General features: G+C 39.1%; 2 protein-coding genes across 3 annotated transcripts in view; one reads left to right on the top strand and one right to left on the bottom strand.

Moving 5' to 3' along the window:
* LOC148103569 (uncharacterized) overlaps positions 1-19,406 on the bottom strand; it is a 126,586-nt gene that overhangs the window by 80,790 nt on the left and 26,390 nt on the right. Inside the window, exons 1-5 of one of the 2 annotated variants that reach the window (XM_087838738.1) lie at positions 4,151-4,546; positions 3,826-4,071; positions 3,557-3,739; positions 3,379-3,456; positions 96-194 (exon numbers count right to left, since the gene is read on the bottom strand). In XM_087838738.1, coding sequence (XP_087694864.1) covers positions 96-194; positions 3,379-3,456; positions 3,557-3,739; positions 3,826-4,071; positions 4,151-4,436 — 892 coding nt within the window. In that variant the 5' untranslated portion in view covers positions 4,437-4,546. Of the gene's footprint in view, positions 1-95; positions 195-3,378; positions 3,457-3,556; positions 3,740-3,825; positions 4,072-4,150; positions 4,547-8,339; positions 8,359-19,406 lie in introns of those variants that run through there. The other variant, XM_087838737.1, reaches the window with a different exon arrangement.
* On the top strand, positions 9,554-14,635 carry LOC148103571 (butyrophilin subfamily 2 member A1-like). The gene is made up of 3 exons (XM_087838839.1): positions 9,554-9,786; positions 12,072-12,425; positions 12,614-14,635. Exons 1-3 carry the CDS (start codon positions 9,732-9,734, stop codon positions 12,799-12,801), a joined length of 597 nt encoding a protein of 198 aa, XP_087694965.1. The 5' UTR covers positions 9,554-9,731; the 3' UTR covers positions 12,802-14,635.

Here is a 19,406-nt window from a genome sequence, read left to right as displayed (position 1 = left end):
AACAGTGTCAAACTGATCCAGACAGGAGTCTCAACACCTGCTGGACTCTTCCTCGCATTCTTATCCACGATGAGGACAAAGAAGAGCAGCTGTACCTCTTTTCTTTGACTTTCTTTGCTTCTCTTTGATGGTGATTTGCCCATAACTGACGTCTTCAGCTCTCACTGCTGAGTAGACTGCAGCTGGATCAGTCTCTGCACAATAAAACGCACACAGAGGACATCACTGCAGACAGTACGGTCATTTTTATACTACTTTTAATATTTTAAATATGATGCAAAACCATTTCAGCTCCTTCTTTTGTGTCCAGTATTCAAATTAGCAGTGAAACAGCTGCTTTGTGCTGATGGTGCAGGCACCTTATCTGAGGTGCAAGTAAGACAGATGATAGGTATGATTAACAGAACTGTACATTTTTATTTTTTAATACATAAAATTAATATTTTGAAAATGAAAATTTTTGTCAATATATTGTACATACACAGAGTTTAAAAATCTCTTTTGCTGCCCTGCAGCGAAACCTGAGCAGTTGAGGTGTTTCATTAGAAACAGGAAACTGGACAACCACAGAGCTGCTGTGCTACGTTAACAGACTAACCACAGGCTGAAAAACAGGCAGTCCAGCATGTAGAAAACAACCGTGTGAACGGTTCAGCAGGTGAGCAGTGTGAACATTTATCGACTGACTAAGTTTTGGTTGCATCACTTAAACTAATCTAATCCAAGATAAATAAAGTGAATTATTTCATTTGCATGCTAATGTGAAATTAAAACACAAGATATTAATTATGTGATAGATTAATATGCAATCTATGGTCCACAACCATCCCTACAATAACCAGAACACTTTATGATGTTACACCTATAGCAGGCCTCTGCTATTACACAATGTGTTGATCTGGTTTTGTAATCTCAGGTCCTGTCTCCTTATCTCTGCCTTCCTGTCTGTGACCTGAAAAACAATCAGTTTGTCATCTTCAAGTATGTCTCAATTCTTTAAAAGCATCTCAAGGACAAATAATGCTGCAGGATGAGCTACTACTGATGTCACTGAGGGCAAATACACAGCCAGCAGAAAAAAAGTGACCAAGTAGCCGTAAAATGAAGGTTTGGGTCCAGAAATGTTATTTGCCTAACAAATGACGACAGCTGTGTATCTGAATACACTGAATAATCCAATTTTTCTATTAATAGATGCTTTTTTTCATACCTACCCTTGTCTGATTTTTACTGCACTAACAACGTCTTATAGTATGTTTAAAAGCAACAAATAAAATAAAATAAATATATAAACAGAATATAATACTATTCCCAAGTGATGTGCCTTGGAGGACTTTTGTCCTCTTATTACACAATATTTGAGGTTCAAGTTCTAAGAAACCATCACTGTGTTTATTGATGAAGATAAGATCTACCGAGAGGAGCTTTGTTGTGTCCCCTCAATTAAAGAGATTAAACCTAGAGGCATATGTCACAGAAATTAAAGGTTTTTCCAAAGCATTCACTAATAAGACTTTCTGAAACTAGTCTTCAACATTTGCCAAGGCTAAATGTTTTTAATGTGTTTTTAAGATCAGGATAACCTAGGATTTTACCACCACACAAAAGCTTTCTTCCTATATGATCTATAGAGAGCAAAGAGACAGAGAGTCTTTTAATTACACAGGTCTGCAAAAAAATAATAATAAATAAATAAAAATTCAGCTCCATGTGATATTTTTAGTAAATTATATGTTTGATCTCCAGTTCCCTCCATCACATACAGTTTTTTTTTTGTAAAATATGATAAGTTTACATTAAAAAAGCACAACACCAATAAAAACACTATATTTTATATTTTATAGCTATGCATAATTTTTCTTAAATTCCTTACCTTTCGCTATTATTATTATTTTTTTTTTTACATGTATTTCTAGTTAGAGACATTTCAGAGATTTATCCCTCAAAACTGTAAATACAAAAAAGTTGGACAACATAGTTTCCCACCTCTGGAAATTTTTTTAGAGTGTCTTCATAGACACTCCTGAATACTGAAGGAAAACTGAAAAATAAATATAATGCAAATTTGCAAAAACCCAAAACAAAACATGTTTGTTCCAGCAGTGCAATTTGAGTTCTAAGCATCCCAGAAACGATACAGAAAACCATAAAATCAAACATGACTTTTAAAAACACCAGTATAACTTATATGGCCCTGAAGGTAAAAAACTACATTTTCTCCATAAATTATGTCACTTCCGGTTTCGGGCAGATAATGGCGGACATGCGATAGTTCTCGCTGACGTCTAATCCAGTTAGGAAGTGTTACAAGTTTTTGTTTTTGTTTTTGTTTTTGTTCCTGCAAATACTTTTTACGAAATTTTTGCAAGGCCTCTGTGGACGGAAACCGTGACTTAGGACAAGCTTATGGCATAAAATCTAAGTACAACTCCTCCGGTTTCATGTGCAAAAAAAAAAATTGTTGCGCTAGCTTACGTGGTTGCAGTTCTACAGGGGTTTAAAAAGAGTTACACAAAACAAAGTATGCCCTCTCTGCACATAAAATGTAAAAAATAAAATATAAAATACAAAAACCAACTATTTACATTTCAACTTTTAACTCTTTAAATTTTCAGCTTTTTTCTTTTAAACAACTTTAAAGTGAAACAACACAAAACACTTCAAACCAGAACACAATAAAATATAAATTAAAATATGCAAAACAACAAGAAGATGCACATTCTCTGTCATATATGTCTGGGATGATTTTTTGGGAGAGAGTTTTCCTGCTTGGAATTGCATACGTAGGATTCAGTGCATGAATAAACTTTCTGAATCCTTTATCATCCGCAACTGAAAATAGTTGTGGATGATTACTATACCTTTCTAATGTGACGTTGTTGTCCCTGGCTCTCTTTCTCCCTCTCCTACCTGCTCTGTTCCTGTGCTACTGGGAGTGTAACTACCGCCTCTCTGCCCTCTGCTCAGTGCAAACACAAGACTCATGTGTGGCGTGAAGCAAAAAAAAAGTGTGAGAGAGACAGAAAGAAACTTCATAAAGCCGACTCTAAGAATCGTTTTGTTTGCGACCGACACATCACTATTGGCTATGAACAAAATATACCAGAATAAACCAATAACCCCCAATTCTGTAGTGCTCTCGCTCTAAGCCTGAAATCTGCGGTCTCTTTTAAATGGCAGTTTAAAAATCATCTTTTTAAAAGTGCTCTTGGTAAATTTACTGTTTCGATGTTTTAGTATTTTTGCTCTGAAGCACTTATTTAGATATTTCTCCTGAAAAGTGCAACATAAGATTATACTTTAGCCACTTTACATTAACCATCAAAACAAGTTTTCTCCTGTTTTTGAATGTTCTTAGAAAACACACACACACACTACCTTTACGCCGCCTCATTGGCTGTTGATGAGGATTTGAGATTTTGATTTCACTGTATCTGATATCATCTCTGATGTCGTCTTCTTCAAGTTACGATGACATGAACCAAGATAAAAATAAACAACATATAAATAAACAAAATTAAACACGTATATATACATATATATGAAATCTGCTCACCTTCAGGCTTTCTGTGAACAAATTGCCTCACCAGTAGAATTAGTAAAACCAGCACGACCATAACACAGACTGATCCAAAAACTGACAAAACGCAGACAGCAGCAGGAGAAAGTGATGCAGGAAGAGTGACGGAGGTAGAACCAGGAAGAGTGGATGTAGGTGGAGGTGTGGTGGTGTGTTTCTCTAAAATAAAGCAAACACAGTCATTAAGTTGTCGTCACATTGTAAATGTTGAAAGCTGCAGAAACACAGACAGGTGAGTGTGTCACCTGTGACAGTGATCCAGCTGGATGGAGACTCTCCATGACCGCTGATGTCACACTTGTAGAGGCCTTCATCAGACCTGGAAACATGCTGGATGGTCATGTGACCTGTAGGCTGCTTCCTGATGAGGGAGCCATCTTTATAGAAAGCAGCTGGGAGGTTGGAGGGAGTGGTCTCTGTTTTACAGAGCAGAGTGACGTCATCTCCCTCCATCACAGGGAGGACAGGACTCTGCAGGATCACTGATCCACCTCAACACAGAGACAAACTACAGCATTTCATCCATTTACACACAGCTTCATCAACACTAACTCCACACACTCAGCTTACCAGTGACTGTCAGGTTAACCAAGTTACTGATGGGACCCTCTCTGGACTCACACCAGTAAACTCCAGTGTCCACTTGATATGTGTTACTGATGTTACAGGAAGAACCAGCTGGTTTTCCCCACCCATCTCCACACTGAGTGGTATTTCCTTTGCTTGTGTTTCTCCTCAGAGTCCATCCAGCAGAGCTGTCGTCCTCCTCACAGCTCAGAGTCACAAAGTCATATTTAAAGAACTGAGAGCTGCTGGGACTCACAGTCAGACGAGCTGTGAGGGTGAAAATCCTCATTACTTGTTGATAAAGCAAATAATGATACCAAGAAAGCAAAAGAGAGAGCAATGGAGAAATACTGGTGAACTGAGGGAGTCATGAAGGTGCCCAAAAGTTGATTCTGTTCATCTGGATGTAGCAGAGTTTTTTTTGTTTTGTTTTGTTTTGTTGTTTTTTTGTTTTGTTTTGTTTTTGTTTTTTGAAAACGCTAGGTCCAGATGAGCAGAATTAACTTTTGGTGATTCACTCACCTTATTGAGCATGCATCAAGAAGTAATGAAGGTGGCACCACCTCCACCACTCCTTATCTGCTTAATTTATAATAGAATAACGCAGGAACTGACCAGTCATTTTAAAACCTCTGAAAATGAGATACTGTCTATAAATATTGCTGTTATTCTAAAAAGCTAATGCAATACTTTTCCTAAAGCCATCAAATTAATGTCAAAGTCTGGAACATGTTGAGGCAAAATTTAAAAACAAACAATAATCATTAAAACGTTTATTTTTCAATCCCAAAAAGTTGATTCTGTTCATCTGGACGTCGTGTTAAATTAGAGCCATGACTGTAAATGCATTTGGTTGATTTAAGAATAATGCACAAACATTTTTAGATCATTCATGTCTTAAAGTTATTTTTGCTTCGAATCTTAAAACATCGGCATACAAAAATCCACAATCGAAATTTTCAAATTTCAAGCAGTTTTAGGACATTTAGGACCCCTGTGCCTTCTGTTGAACACGATCAAACTGGTGTCAGTGAAACTGAATCGAAGACTAAACGTAATTTGAAGATTTTCAGGTTTGGCTTCAGTTCTTAGTTATGAAACAACAACCGTCCAGTAGATCAACAGAATTTAAACAATTAACTAATAATCATAACTATTCCCCACCCACACACGTGTGCGCTCTCTAACACTTAAATTCAAATTCTTCTCTATAATTATTGTTCATGCTCCACTGTTTGTGTAAGGTTTTAGCTCAAATTTGATGCCATTAATGTTCCTTTTACACCGTCTTCCTTTGCTATGCTTGTGACAGGGGACACACATAATAAAGCCACAACTTCTAAATCAAAGTTTAGACTCTGCTCTCTGTCATCATCTCATCCCAGCCCTCAGTTACCAACCAAAGCATACAATCAGAGTACAAAGATGTATATATATATATATATTTTACTTACTTGGCATGGTTGTGTTCTTTATTTCCCTTCTCGGTAATTAGATTTCTTTTTCTTATTTTTAAATGACACCAACTAAAGCCCGCCCCCTTCCCCTAACTGTATGTAGGCCCTCCCCTGCGTTTGCTTCCTCTCTCTCTTACGCTCTCTCTCTCTTTGTCCTCCTTCACTAATTTTTTCCCCTATCAGGTCTGCCAGATGGGAATAAATAATGATTGCTCTGTCATTAGGGACGGGAGAGTGCCTCTGTCCCCCAGACCAAACATTCTTATTCTATTGGTCAGTCAAGGTTTCAAAACCATCTGAACAGCGACACCCAATGGCCACTTTTGCTATTGTCACACATTGTCACTGGCGTTTGAACATGTGCAAATGTGAGACAGAAAGCACTTGGACCTAGAAAAAGTGCTTGTAGTTTGTGTGTGTGCATGAGACATTTTGTGGCATCATAAGTATTTTTCAATACTCTGGCAACCAAACCAGAGGGCAAGCCATGACTCAACATGCACCAAAACCTCAGTTGCCGTGGTCACCTGACATGGGTTTTTTGAGCCATGCCATCCCTGCATGTCCAATGTTTTTGAACAATTTTTTTGCTTAATTTACTATATCTATAACACACTGGATGAACACAATATTCACTCAGATGCACACTGATGTTTACTGTGTTGAAACACTACACAACAAGCAGTCTTGTGTTATTGTCGGCTTCTCTTTTTGATACCATGTCCTGCAATATAACAGAGTTACTTTGCATCTGCCATTCCTGTGCCAGACACTACCAACCCATATGGAAAAGATATATATAAATCTTATAAAGTTTGTATCTGTCTTGTATGGAACTTGTATGAAAAGCATACAAGAGTGAAAACAGATATAAGATCCCTTGAAAAATTATATAATGAAACTTGTATGTTTTGTATACTTACTAAAAAAATATATGAAAGTAATGATAAAGTGGCCACTTTCATGAGTAAATCATATATGTTTTTACTGTTTCTTTTCCATATGGGAAGCCACGACTCCCATCCACTGGTGATATTGGATGCCACCTTATGAATACAGATGAGTGCAAATAGGCTTTACATCCTGTACTGTCACACAAAGCTACACTATATTGCCAAAAGTATTGTTTTGTGTGCCCTCACACACATGTGAACTTGAGTGAAATCCCATTCTTAATTCATAGGGTTTAATATAATTTACATCTATAGCAGTTTCATCTCTTCCAGGAACTCTTTCCACGAGGTTTAGGAACATGTTTATAGGAATTTTTCTTCATTTTCCATTTGTAAGGTTAGACGCTAATGTTTGTAGTCTCCGGTCTAATTCCTCCCAAAGGTTTTCTAATGAGTGGACGTCAGGACTCTGTGCTGGGCAGTCAAGAGAGTGGAGTGCAGCATTGTGTTAACATAGATGAGCATGTACTTTATAGAGCCTCAGGTTTCCCAGACTGGAAACACAGTATAAATCTCCGGCATGACATGGCCGAGGTCGATGGATTGTGAAGCCCTTCTTACATTAAAGGAGATCTCCCTTCTGTCCACCTGAGTTACTTTAGCCTCAGGTGATGTCACCTGACAGGGGAGGACTGCAGGCCAGTTGCTCCTCAGCTGAATCGCCTTGTAATACTCAGATGATGGAACAAACAGTTGTGGATCTGGTCCGTACAGAGACCAGATGAGGCAGATTTATGATGAGGATGTAAAAAAGATTCATGTCAAGTCTGCAGTTCAGCGTAATGCAAGCCTAAGCATCAATAAAATGTATTAATCACACCTGGAAAGAAGACAAAGACTTCCTTCCTGCAGTCAGTGTCTTCACAGTATATTGGGTAGCATGTGTACTTCCCCGTGTCTGCACCAGAGTGTTGACCAACGTCAGAACCCCATATCGCTCATACTGAACAAATCTGCACAGCAAAAAGGAGCAAAAGAACACATTTACTTGCTTACTCAAGCTGATACTGCACTTGATGAGTAAAGATCTAGACATGAAAAGTTACCTGACCTTATGGACCTTGCTTTGTGCTTTGGTGTGCATGATTGTTGAGGAATATTTATATATTCTAAAGAGCTTGGAAAGAAAAGTGACTGGACTTTAAGTTTCTTGAAGATGTTTAACCTCTCATCTGAGAAGCCTCTTCAGTTCTTATATATACATAAAAGAATAAAGAAAGACCAACGAATAATTATGTCTACTAATCTGTATTTGTTACTAATGTTCAATTTCAGTTTTTAATGAAATCAAAGAAAAGACATCCAGGTTATGGTGGATTTGTTTTGTAGTACAGGACCAAAGTGGGTTGAGTTTGCAGGAATAATCCAAGAACTTTCTACTGGCTAATACGATTCAGAGACGAGGTTAACCATCTTTACAGCAAACAAAGAAACAGACAAGAAAGATTAGTACAAATAGATGTTTTGCTTAAAGAATTTATAATAATATTTCTAGAACAATGAATCTTACATCAAATGGAAAAGCAAAGACACTGGAAAAAAATTAAAGAAAACTTCAGATCCTCCCACTATCTGCACACAGATGTCTGAGGGATATTTGTTGAATGGTGAAGCCATTCTATCAATAATCACAGCAACTTACCATGATGATCTACACCAGTAAGAACTGAACTACCTTCATAGTAGAGAAGGTGGTTCTACAATTGACCTGGATGACTGAGACTCTTCACAGACGCACCTTCATAGTACTGTGAATGTGAAGTTACTTGAATAAGCCACAACCCTGCTTTGTAGTACAGGACTTGTGTCTTTAAATACTGCAGGCTTTATGAATTGATAATGAACAGGAGCCGCCCGAAAACGTGTAAAACCAGATTACAGCTCCATCTGAGAGGTGAGAGAAAGAATGAAAGGAAGAAAAGGAACTGCTTGTGCTCTTTCTGTTGTCAGATGGCCTCAGTTTCAAATGGACTTCAAGTCTTTATTTACGTGTTGGCTGATTGTTAAAAATATCCCAAAATATTAACAGTAATCACTCAGTTGACTACTTTATTTTGTTTCTGTCACTAGAGAGCAGCAAAGTGCCATACAAAAAAATAAACTACAACCCTCCACATAATACAAATACATCCTAGTTTCGTGCAGTTCTGTTTTAACTTCGGACCTACAACACTGCTTTGTTATTTGACAGAAAACACACATGAGCAGTATTTGTGGCTGACTTAAAGAAGTCCAGTCGTTTTCCTTTCCAGGCTCCTTAGAATACATAAATATTCTTACACATTAACCTGACCGATAGTATTGTCGTCACCCTGACTCACTGGTCTAGCAGTTTACACTTAAAGAGTGTTATCCATAAATATTCCCAGCTAATGAACGTGAGTGGATTTAAAAACACTCAGCACAGACTCGGCTACACCATACACACCTGACAACAGTGTGCGCTGCTGTAGGAGAACAGCTATTGGTCAATAAATTTAAGAAGAGCCAATCAGAGAGTTCAAATATGTGCGCGGTCTGTTGTTTCAGTCAAACTTTGTAATGTTACGGAGCCCCGCAGGGGACATGGGAGAAAAAAAAATTAAGACGGACTTTTGCGAGATCTCGCAAAAGTCCGTCTTAATTTTTTTTTCCCGAGTTTGTTTTGCGAGGCTACGGGCTCCGTAGTAATGTAACGTAAAAACGCGTAAAAACTGCTGCTCTGATACAGCTTTCTGGTTTTTAACATTTTAACAGGTTAAACCTGGTTAAACAATTTGAACTGTGAGATATTCTCAGACTATACACACCCATTAATGACAACGTCACACTCACCGCAACACAACTTAAACAGCATAAAAACTGTTTCCTGTTATGTAAGGGTACATACATACTATTTATTTTATTCTTCTACTAAGTGTTTTTTATCTGTGGGAATATATATATATATCTCTGTGGCGTCTGAGCTAAAAAACAAACTATAAATTCAGGGTGTTTATTGGCAATGACGTGGTTTACAGGGCGTGGGTGTTCCCTTTGTGTGGAAAGGAAAACGATAGTTAACTTCACTTCTTGCTGTAGGATCCTGCGGCAAACAACTGAAGTTTAATGTTAGAGGCGTAATATTAAACGTTTAATATTAAACTTCAGTTGTTTGCTACGTCCGGTCGTGTACATAATGAAAAGAGAGAAAAAATGCTGCCCTTCCTGATTCTTCTGTTTCTAAACCCGCTGATTTCTGCCGCACAAGGTGAGCACTGTATTTGTAGATCAATGTGAATGTGTGAAAAACGATTAAATAACAAGTTAATACATTTTATGTGAGTTTAATTTGCTGCTTTTTATTGTAGTCTATATTTCGTCTTTTTGTTTTTCATTAAAAACCTTTACATGGGAAGTTAATACGACAATACAAAGTGCCTGTGAGATATGACATAAACGTATAAATATGTCTATTTTAAAAACAGTATCGATAGCGATGTGGAAAGAAAGGGCTTCGTAAAACACGGAAACGCTGACGCATTTGTTTCCTGCTATGTCAAACAGCGACATCTGCTGGCGTCTTGGAAATCGCCCCATTCTGATGACGCTTTTCTGTGAGATGAGCCCTGCACAACTGCAAACAAACTTCTTATTATCAAACTGTCAATAACTGTGATGTGTTTTTTGTTGACTTCTAAGCTTCTAAGACTAGTTTGTGCCATCTGTGCAAGCAAAGCTAGAAGCTGCCATCGCCTTAGTTTTAATTTGTAGTTAATTCTAATTTATCTCTTTAAATGAAAAGACTTAAGGTGTTCTCCTTGTTTATAATTTCAGTTCAGTTTTATTTATTTAGCATCAAATCCCATCAACAGATGTTTTAAGGTTCTCTATATTGTAAGGAAAAGACCCTACAATAATAGATACTACTAAGGTATTAATACAGTATAGCCAATCATAATATTGTGGTACTTTGCTGCTTCAATTTTATTCCTCACTCCTATCAAATATGTGGATCAAAAGGATACAAAGGAGCAAACTCAGTGGCTGTGGAGATTCATATCAAAGGGAACAGTCAAAAGAAGGAGAAGATAAGATAAGACTTTATTGATCCCACAACGGGGAAATTTTTGCGTCACCTCAGCTCAGGTACAGATATATGAAGGAAATACAAAAATACAAATAAGTACAATCAATGAAAAAAAGTAAGATAATACACTATATACAATGGTAGCATACACAGTATGTGATTATGGATATAGTTGGAAATATGGAAGACATAAACTAGCTTGGAAGGTCATGGAAGAGAAGTGTTTGTGTGTGTTTTTATGGTTTAGTCTAAAACTGTAGTACAGAAGACGTTGATATGATTTTCCTGATTTTAATGTTCAGGGTAAAGTCATTTGTCATTTGTCACCGGTTCTGTTCAGAATTTTTATGGACAGGATTTCTAGGCGCAGCCAAGTGGCGGAGGGCTTTCGCTTTGGTGGCCTCAGAATCTCATCTCTGATCTTTGCGGATGATGTGGTTCTGTTGGCTTCATCGGGTGAGGGCCTCCAGCTCGCACTGGAGCGGTTCGCAGCCGAGTGTGAAGCAGCGGGAATGAGGATCAGCACCTCCAAATCTGAGGCCATGGTTCTCAGCTGGAAAAGGGTGGAGTGCCCACTCCGGGTCGGGGATGAGTTCCTGCACCAAGTGGAGGAGTTCAAGTATCTCGGGGTCTTGTTCGTGAGTGATGGGAGAAGGGAGCCGGAGATCGACAGACGGATTGGGGCTGCGGCTGCAGTGATGCGGTGAAGAGGGAGCTGAGTGTAAAAGCGAAGCTCTCAATTTACCGGTCGATCTACGTCCCTACCCTCACCTTTGGCCACGAGCTGTGGGTAGTGACCGAAAGGACGAGATCGTGGATACAAGCGGCGGAAATGAGCTTCCTCCGAAGGGTGGCTGGCCTCTCCCTTAGAGATAGGGTGAGAGGTTCGGCCATCCGGGAGGGTCTCAGAGTAGAGCCGCTGCTGCTCCACATCAAAAGGAGCCAGCTGAGGTGGTTCGGGCATCTGACAAGGATGCCCCCTGGGCGCCTCCTGGGTGAGGTGTTCCAGGCATGTCCCACCGGGAGGAGGCCCTGGGGCAGACCTGGAGAGATTACATCTCTCGGCTGGCCTGGGAACGCCTTGGTGTTCCCCCGGACAAGCTGGAGGAGGTGGCTGGGGAGAGGGAGGTCTGGGCCTCTTTGCTTAGGCTGCTGCCCCCGCGACCCGGCCCCGGACAAAGCGGATGAAGATGGATGGATGGATGGTAAAGTCATTTAAGTTTAAGGTCTGGGAACACACATCAGTGCAGGTCCTCACAGAGAAAGAGAATCGATTCTGTGTAAGTGGTGTAATGATTTATCCACCACACATCAGATGATGCTGAGTATGTCTGTCGTTTTATCTTTTGTCTAGTTCATCAGAGCTTTCCTCTTTAAAGTTACTTGTTCCTATTGGCTGCTGTAAAAGTGAAGACCTATACTCTGACCCCTTTAACCTCTCTGATCTTTATTGTTTCCTCTTTCAGACCCAAAAACCATCACAGCTAGGCTTGGGGAGAAAGTCACTCTGCCATGTCAAGCTCCAAACAGCAACAACCTCGCAGGTGTGGAGTGGAGCAGACGGGACCTGGAGCCAGAATATGTTCTTTTGCTCCGAGATGGGCACATTGTTCCAGAAGACCAGCAACCGTCTTTTAAAGACCGGGTGGAACTGCAGGACCAACAGATGAAGAATGGAGACGTGTCTCTGATTCTGGAGAAAGTGACGGCTGCAGATAATGGAACGTACGAGTGTCGTATCCTCACGCATGGGGGAGAGCGGAGGAAGAGAGCTGTGAAAACCATCAGCAGCATCAACCTGAGTGTTGTTGTTCCTCCAGGTGAGTGAGTAGAGTTGAGTGTGTGTGTGATCAGAGGTGAAGCTGCTTCCTGGTTGTTGATGTTTGTTTCTAAAGATGTTGTTGATGAGACTTTGTAGAAAGCAGCTGGTCTGAGTGATGTGATCAGAGTCAGTAGATAATGTCTGACAGTAGTTTGAAGACACCTCACACCTGTTTCTCACCTGCAGGTCAGACAAGAAGAGACACAGAGGATGGAGGGAAGATTGGATCTGTTGGATCTGTACCAATTCTCTCAGCTTCTGCTGTGATCCTTCTTCTCCTTGCTGCTGTTGTTGGCTTTGTGATCTACAGAAAACATAAACAACAACAGAGTCAGAAATCATACCAGCCTCCAGCTGAACAACCGCCTGTCTGAAAATTTTCAGAGCTTTTTTCAGCTTTACTTTAAATTTCCTGCTGCTGCTATTCCAAGTTCTCACTTCTGACATTCAGCATGTGGAAATATAATATAGGTCTGAATCTGGGCCCTGTGCTATGAAGCAAGTTCAAAATACCCAGGGTATTTTTCCTTACATTGGTGGTCACAAGAAACTTGTCATCTAGTTGCTTGGTTAACCCAGAGTTTTCCAATCTAGGTATGAGTGAATAAAGATAAGATAGCAGAAAGTGGACAGTGTTATATAGTCAAAGGAGCTTGCAAAGAAAAGTGTCTGGACTTCTTTAAGTTGCTTGAAGATGTTTCACCTCTCATCTGAGAAGCTTCTTCAGAACTGAAGATGAGAGGTGAAACGTCTTCAAGCAACTTAAACAAGTCCAGACACTTTTCTTTGCAAGCTCCTTTGACTACGATGACCTGGATGACTGAGAACCTTCACAGACAGTTATATAGCAAAGACAAGACTACAATATGAATAATATACTGTACACAACTGTACAGATTAGAATAAAATAAAATAAAATATACAATAGGATAAAAATAGAATACAATGCCAAATACAACTGAGTAAAAATAATCAGTATTTTTAAAAGAGGTGGCGCTGGCAGCATCTGGCCATTCATGTTGAGCATTGTACAGGCAGATGAGTGCCTGATTTTGCAATGAAAGAGTCAATTGGAAAAATGTGAAAAATGTTAAAAATAATTTTGAATAAAAGCAACACGGCTGCTGCAGATCGATCAGCACCGTGGGAGTAAAAGTAGAGCAGAGTAGTTTATTCTTAAAAGCGCTCTATTAATGTGTGAGCTTTAAATGTTTTGAAGAATCTGATGTCACATACATTTGCGTCTTCTACAAAAACAGTTTTATTGTTTGTTCTTTCAGCTGCAGCACTGATTGTGCAAATAATAAATGCAATAACAGGATACCAATGTACGCTCTGTCCACCTGGAACTGATGTAAAGTCTTATAATATAATAATATAATATAAAGACTTTGGACAACTACTAATATCCACGCACTGGTCTGAAGGATCTTCCAGGAATGGTGATGCTGTTTGCCACAGACTTAGTTTGTCAGTAGGAAGTGATCTCACACCTCATTTCATGCCTACAGATCTCTAATCTATGACCTAACCTGCTATTGAACAGGTTAGTTCATAGATTAACAAGGAACCCCAGGAAAAAGTGAACCACCTTCATAGTACAGATTGAACCCTGAAGTTTGAAGTTACCTGGATAAGACAAAATTCCCCTAATAGTAAAGGCCTTTCATCTTCAGCTTCTTTGTAGAGGGCAGTTAATAAACATTCATCATCCTCACCTCAAAACAGAGCAAAGAGAAAATGAAATCACTTATTCTAAATGCTAAGCCTTTTATTGCTGGTCTAGCAATAAAATGTCTGTTAAAGACAAATAAATATAAAACAACAAGAAAAATGCAAGAATAAAAAATAAGAAAAACTAAAACTTCCACAGTTTTATATAAATTATAAATTGAATGCATGCAATGTTTGGATTGAGGGTCTGTCTGGTAATGACGTATGTAAGTAGATCAATTATAGAGCAATTATGAAATGATTCTCTGTTTAATATCAATGTCTTGTTTGAAGCAGCAAGTCTCCTCATAAGCTACAGTTAAACATATTATGTATTTTACTGTTTCTTTACTGTTTCTTGCATTTTTATTTAGCATCAGCTTTGTAACAAAATCCTGTTTTGGTGGTATTACTTGTATGATTACCTGCTGACGCTTTAATGTACATTTTGAGGTACTACTATGAAATGAAATTAAAGGGAAAACTATCAGTTTATATTTTTGTTTTTTTCTGTTGTTTCGTGCTCAGGTTCTTTCCTTTACTGGTGAATATGAAAAAAGAAAAACAACAACTGGCTATTATCATGTTCATGCAGGTCTAATCTCACTGGGAACCACCTGATCTGAGCTCCTACAGAGAGAGAAGCTGCAGCACTAAAGGTCTAAAAGTCAATAATCTTTTCCCTCAAGACACATTTGAGTCTAAAGCTCTTTATACCTGATATAAAAGCTGCTTATCAGTTATTCCACACACTAATTATACTCAATAATTGGACTGACTTTCAATAACTACAGTAACAAAAATACTTTGGATTAAACTTAAATTCAGCCAAAGCTCCTGATGAGCCTGTGACTGCAACTAGAAGCAAAAAGGTTCATGTTGTTGCCTGAAGTTCAGCTTCAGCTCTGCCGCTGTTTCTCAGCTTGAGGCAGGAAGACGTTTTCAGTTCTTCTTCTGCGAGTCTAAAGTGCAAACTAAGCCTGATGTGTAAACACTACTGATCTTTGATTCAGCTGCATCAGGTTATGGTTATGATTTAATCTGCACATTTATCAGCTCAGCAACTCCTAGATGAGAGCAGGCTCCCTCTTAAAGGCTTAGCCATCTTCCTTAAAATATTTTGCATGCTTTTTAAAAGCGTTTGCACAAAATTAATTCCTATTCCTGATGCCATGAACTTATTTGCAGAGTATCTTTTTACTATAAAATGCTTGAAATCTTTAAGAACCGAAAGGTTGTTTAACCGTCTGACTGGAAGTATTAATATATGATCCTAAAAGAGAAAACAGTGGTTTAAATAATAATAATATCACAACTTTCTATTATGATGTTCTTAATACATACTCAAAAAACAAACTATGAAAACATGTATTGTATTTTGATGTATTTCTGTATTTAAAAAGGATTTATGTTTGTTTTCTTTTCTGTTGATGTGTATTTGTTCAGCTGGGCGTGTTCACGCAGGTCTAGTTTCACTAAAAACCTGTTGATCCAGTTCCAGAGTCAAACTCATCACCTGAGATCAGCCTCAGGCATCACCAGGTGAAAAACACTCAGAGAGCAGCTGCAGCACTGAATAATGAAACATATTTCTTTGGTATTTCTTTATGCAGAGGTTGATACTAAACCTGATCATTGACCTGCTTTAACTGCAGTGTGCAACAAAGAAACTAAAGTTAAAATGTAACCTGCACAGCTCCTAACGAGCCTGCGACTGTAAACAGAGCTCAAGATAACCGCGTGTGGTTTGCATCGTGTGGTTAGATCTGTCTGTGAAGGTTCCCAGTCATCCAGGTCATCGTAGTCACAGCAGAGATCATCATCATCTGGATCAGAGGAAGTAAAAGCTGGAGGTCATGTGACACTGTGATATTTGTGGGATGCAGTAATTTGATAAGATGATTTTAAATGTCAAATATGGACATGAAGGGGAATGTATGTGAAAGTGACAAGTTGAGTGAGTCGGACTGTCTCAGCTCAGCCACAGTTTCATCTCTTATAGGTCAGACGTGTGCTGTGTTCTGACATTTCTACCACATCTGGCCCACACAGCACTCATTTTAGGCCTCCTCGTCAGCTCCTCAGCTATAAAGGTCTTAATGTGGTCCAGGTTAAGCTCCACATGTGCCTGCCGTCTGGTGTGTATGGTTAGTCACTCTGTGACTCAGAAAGATGAAACATAAATGTTGATCTGGGGGGAAAAAATCAGCTTTAAAAAATTTCCCTGGAAAATACAAATAGTAAAGTTTGTTTTTACTGTGTAAGAATCAAAACTAAAATGTGTTTGTCTCTAAATGTCAGTCAGGGGTCCGTCCCTGAGAGACAGCAGAGATAACAACATGGGTGCACACACACATGTACACAGTGTTTGTGGTTGAAGCCGTGTGGTTTCGAGCTTGCAGACTGAATCAGGAAGTTGCTTCATGCACCAGACAAATAACGTGTTTCTCACAGACTTTAGGCTTTAAACAGCTGCAAGAGTTAAACTAATATTTTTATAGTTCATAAAACTGGGTCAGAGAAACACAGTTTTACTATATTTCACTGTTATGTAGTCTGCATAGAGGCTCAGCCTGCCCACATGACGCATCAACATTTTTTTTTTTTTGCTTCCCTAAAGGAAATATTTTATTCATGTTAAACAAAGTGAACTCCACATAATGGAGAAACTCGTCCCACACATGCAGAGAGCCTTTTATTTTGGCCGACTCACACTCTGTGGCGAATCCCGCCCTCAGGTCTGTGTGACCAAGGCTCACATGAAGAGTGTTTATATACGGTTGTGTAACAGTGTTTAAGTTTGTTCTGAGTCACAGGGTGGGCCAGAAGCCCAAAAACCAATACAGCTCTGCCTTATAAACTCTTTCATAGGTTCAACTCAAAACAATATCAGGATCCTGTGTTCAGGAGGATGTTATAAACAGTTTCCTGTTCCTGTTTCCTGCTGTGAGGTCCATGTAATTTCGGCAAATACTCTGTGTGCTCTATTGGCAAAAACAAATAAAAATATTTGATAGAGAGAGCTGAGGTTGTGGTTGTTTCACATCACTGATGATTACTAATGTGGACCTCGTGTTGGACTGTGTTGTAGGATTGTGGGATGCACTTTGTGGAGTCCTCTGAAACAGTCACACACACGGGCGCCTCCGTCCTTTCCTTACATCAAAGCCTGTCTGTTAAAAGAGCCTCAGCTCATGCATCACTCATCTTTCTGCTCAGCATAGCAGGAGAAGCTGGTGACACAAAACACTTTGAGATGAGATTTATAATTTAATTAATTAATTAATTTTAACCAGTGTGTGAATGGGTGGATGACTGGGTGTGTAAAGCGCTTTGGGGTCCCTAGAGGGGACTAGTAAAAGCGCTATACAAATACAGACCATTTACCATTTACCAACAAGGATACCCAATGGATTTATTTTGCCAAATGGATCATCATCCTAGAGTATTTAAAAGTAGAATGGGAGGGAGAGCCTTCAGTTTTCAGGCCCCTCTTCTGTGGAACCAGCTTCCAGTTTGGATTCAGGAGACAGACACTATCTCTACTTTCAAGATTAGGCTTAAAACTTTCCTTTTTGCTAAAGCATATAGTTAGGGCTAGAGATGGACCGATCCGATATTACGTATCGGTATCGGTCCGATACTGACCCAAATTACTGGATCGGATATCGGCGAGAAATAAAAAATGTAATCCGATCCATTAAATATCAAAAAAGCACCTCACAAAGCTTGCTACGCTCGGCTCATAACCGTAGCACGTGGCAGCAGTGTGCATCACGTGATAGAGCAGCTGTGTGTATTTGTAGCCTTGCTAGCAAACCAGCATTTCATCTCCGAGGAAGTTTTCCCAGAGAGAAGTAAAGCAAGTGTGTAAGTTCATCTCTGAATGTTTGTAAAGCATTCCAGCGTTAAGCTTAACAACAGATATATGGAGCGACTGCCTCTCTCTCTCTCTCCCTCTCTCTCTCTCTCCTGCTGCTACTTCAATCGTGAAACTGATCAATGATCAGCTGATCAGCTTTTCTGTCGCGAGTCCGTCTCTCTTCTTAGTTTTTGGCCCACTTCTCACCAGAAAGAGGAAACCAGCGGCTGAACAACAGCAGCACGTTTAAGCTTGATAAGCTGTTGTTAGAATTTATTTAATATTACTTTCTACACCAGGATCTTTTTCTATGTAGCTGACGGCTGGTAACTGTGCAGGGGCGGATCTAGCAAAGTTTAGCCAGGGGGGTCGATAGGGCATGAACAGGGAAAAGGGGGCACAAAGACATACTTTTCTTTCTTGTTCTCATTTAAAATGTCGAGCTTTTAATAAATAATTATCTGACTCTTACACCCAAAGTTTTAATCTTGTGTAAAATATATAGAAGTCCATTACTGTATATAGTAACTGTTAAGTCTAATATACCCTAGTAAGCTATAGTACTTTTTCCTTTGGGAAGATACCATCTGTGCAGTCTGCAATTCTGTTGAAGAAAGATGTTGAATCTATTTAATTATTCTTGAAAAATAATTTATTTCTGTGCATTTCCCCCCCTGCATCAAATTAAATTTGATTACATCGATTAAGCATCATGAGCTGGAGGGTGGGGGGTGGTTCCCTTTTTTTTTTTTGCTGGGAGTTTGCAACCCTATTAGTTAGGTTGCTTGATATTTCTGCTAAGTACTCTTTAAAATGCCAGAATAGGGAGGATGGAGCAGGTTTACGTTTATTAGATTGATCAGTATTGCTGAACTATGAAATATTTTGTTGTATTTTTTACATACAGGTATAACAGAATAGCTTTAGTGTTGTTATTTATTTAAACTTGAGTATAAACTTATACAAAATGCAGCAAGATATTAAAAAAACGTTTTATTGATTAAAAAACACACTATATCGGATTCATATCGGTATCGGCAGATATCCAAATTTATGATATCGGTATCGGACATAAAAAAGTGGTATCGTGCCATCTCTAGTTAGGGCTGGACCAGGTGACCCTGAATCCTCCCTTAGTTATGCTGCAATAGATGTAGGCTGCCGGGGGATTCCCATGATGCATTGAGTTTTTCTTTTCCAGTCACCTTTCTCACTCACTATGTATTAACAGACCTCTCTGCATTGAATCATATCTGTTATTAACCTCTGTCTCTCTTCCACAGCATGTCTTTATCCTGTCTTCCTTCTCTCACCCCAACCGGTCGCAGCAGATGGCCCCGCCCCTCCCTGAGCCTGGTTCTGCTGGAGGTTTCTTCCTGTTAAAAGGGAGTTTTTCCTTCCCAC

This window comes from Neolamprologus brichardi, chromosome 3 (assembly GCF_056152115.1).
Source record: "Neolamprologus brichardi isolate AB-2024 chromosome 3, ASM5615211v1, whole genome shotgun sequence".
NCBI classification, from domain to species: domain Eukaryota; kingdom Metazoa; phylum Chordata; class Actinopteri; order Cichliformes; family Cichlidae; genus Neolamprologus; species Neolamprologus brichardi.
Note: the sequence above shows the minus strand (reverse complement) of the source record. Positions and strands in the feature narration are given on the sequence as shown.

What these genes read in the sequence shown, in the direction of transcription:
- LOC148103571 (XM_087838839.1), top strand. Translation starts at nt 9,732, where the DNA reads ATGCTGCCCTTCCTGATTCTTCTGTTTCTAAACCCGCTGATTTCTGCC. An exon ending in GCTGATTTCTGCCGCACAAG is followed by an intron (nt 9,787 to 12,071) that starts GTGAGCACTGTA and finishes TTCCTCTTTCAG; the next exon opens with ACCCAAAAACCATCACAGCT. An exon ending in GAGTGTTGTTGTTCCTCCAG is followed by an intron (nt 12,426 to 12,613) that starts GTGAGTGAGTAG and finishes TCTCACCTGCAG; the next exon opens with GTCAGACAAGAAGAGACACA.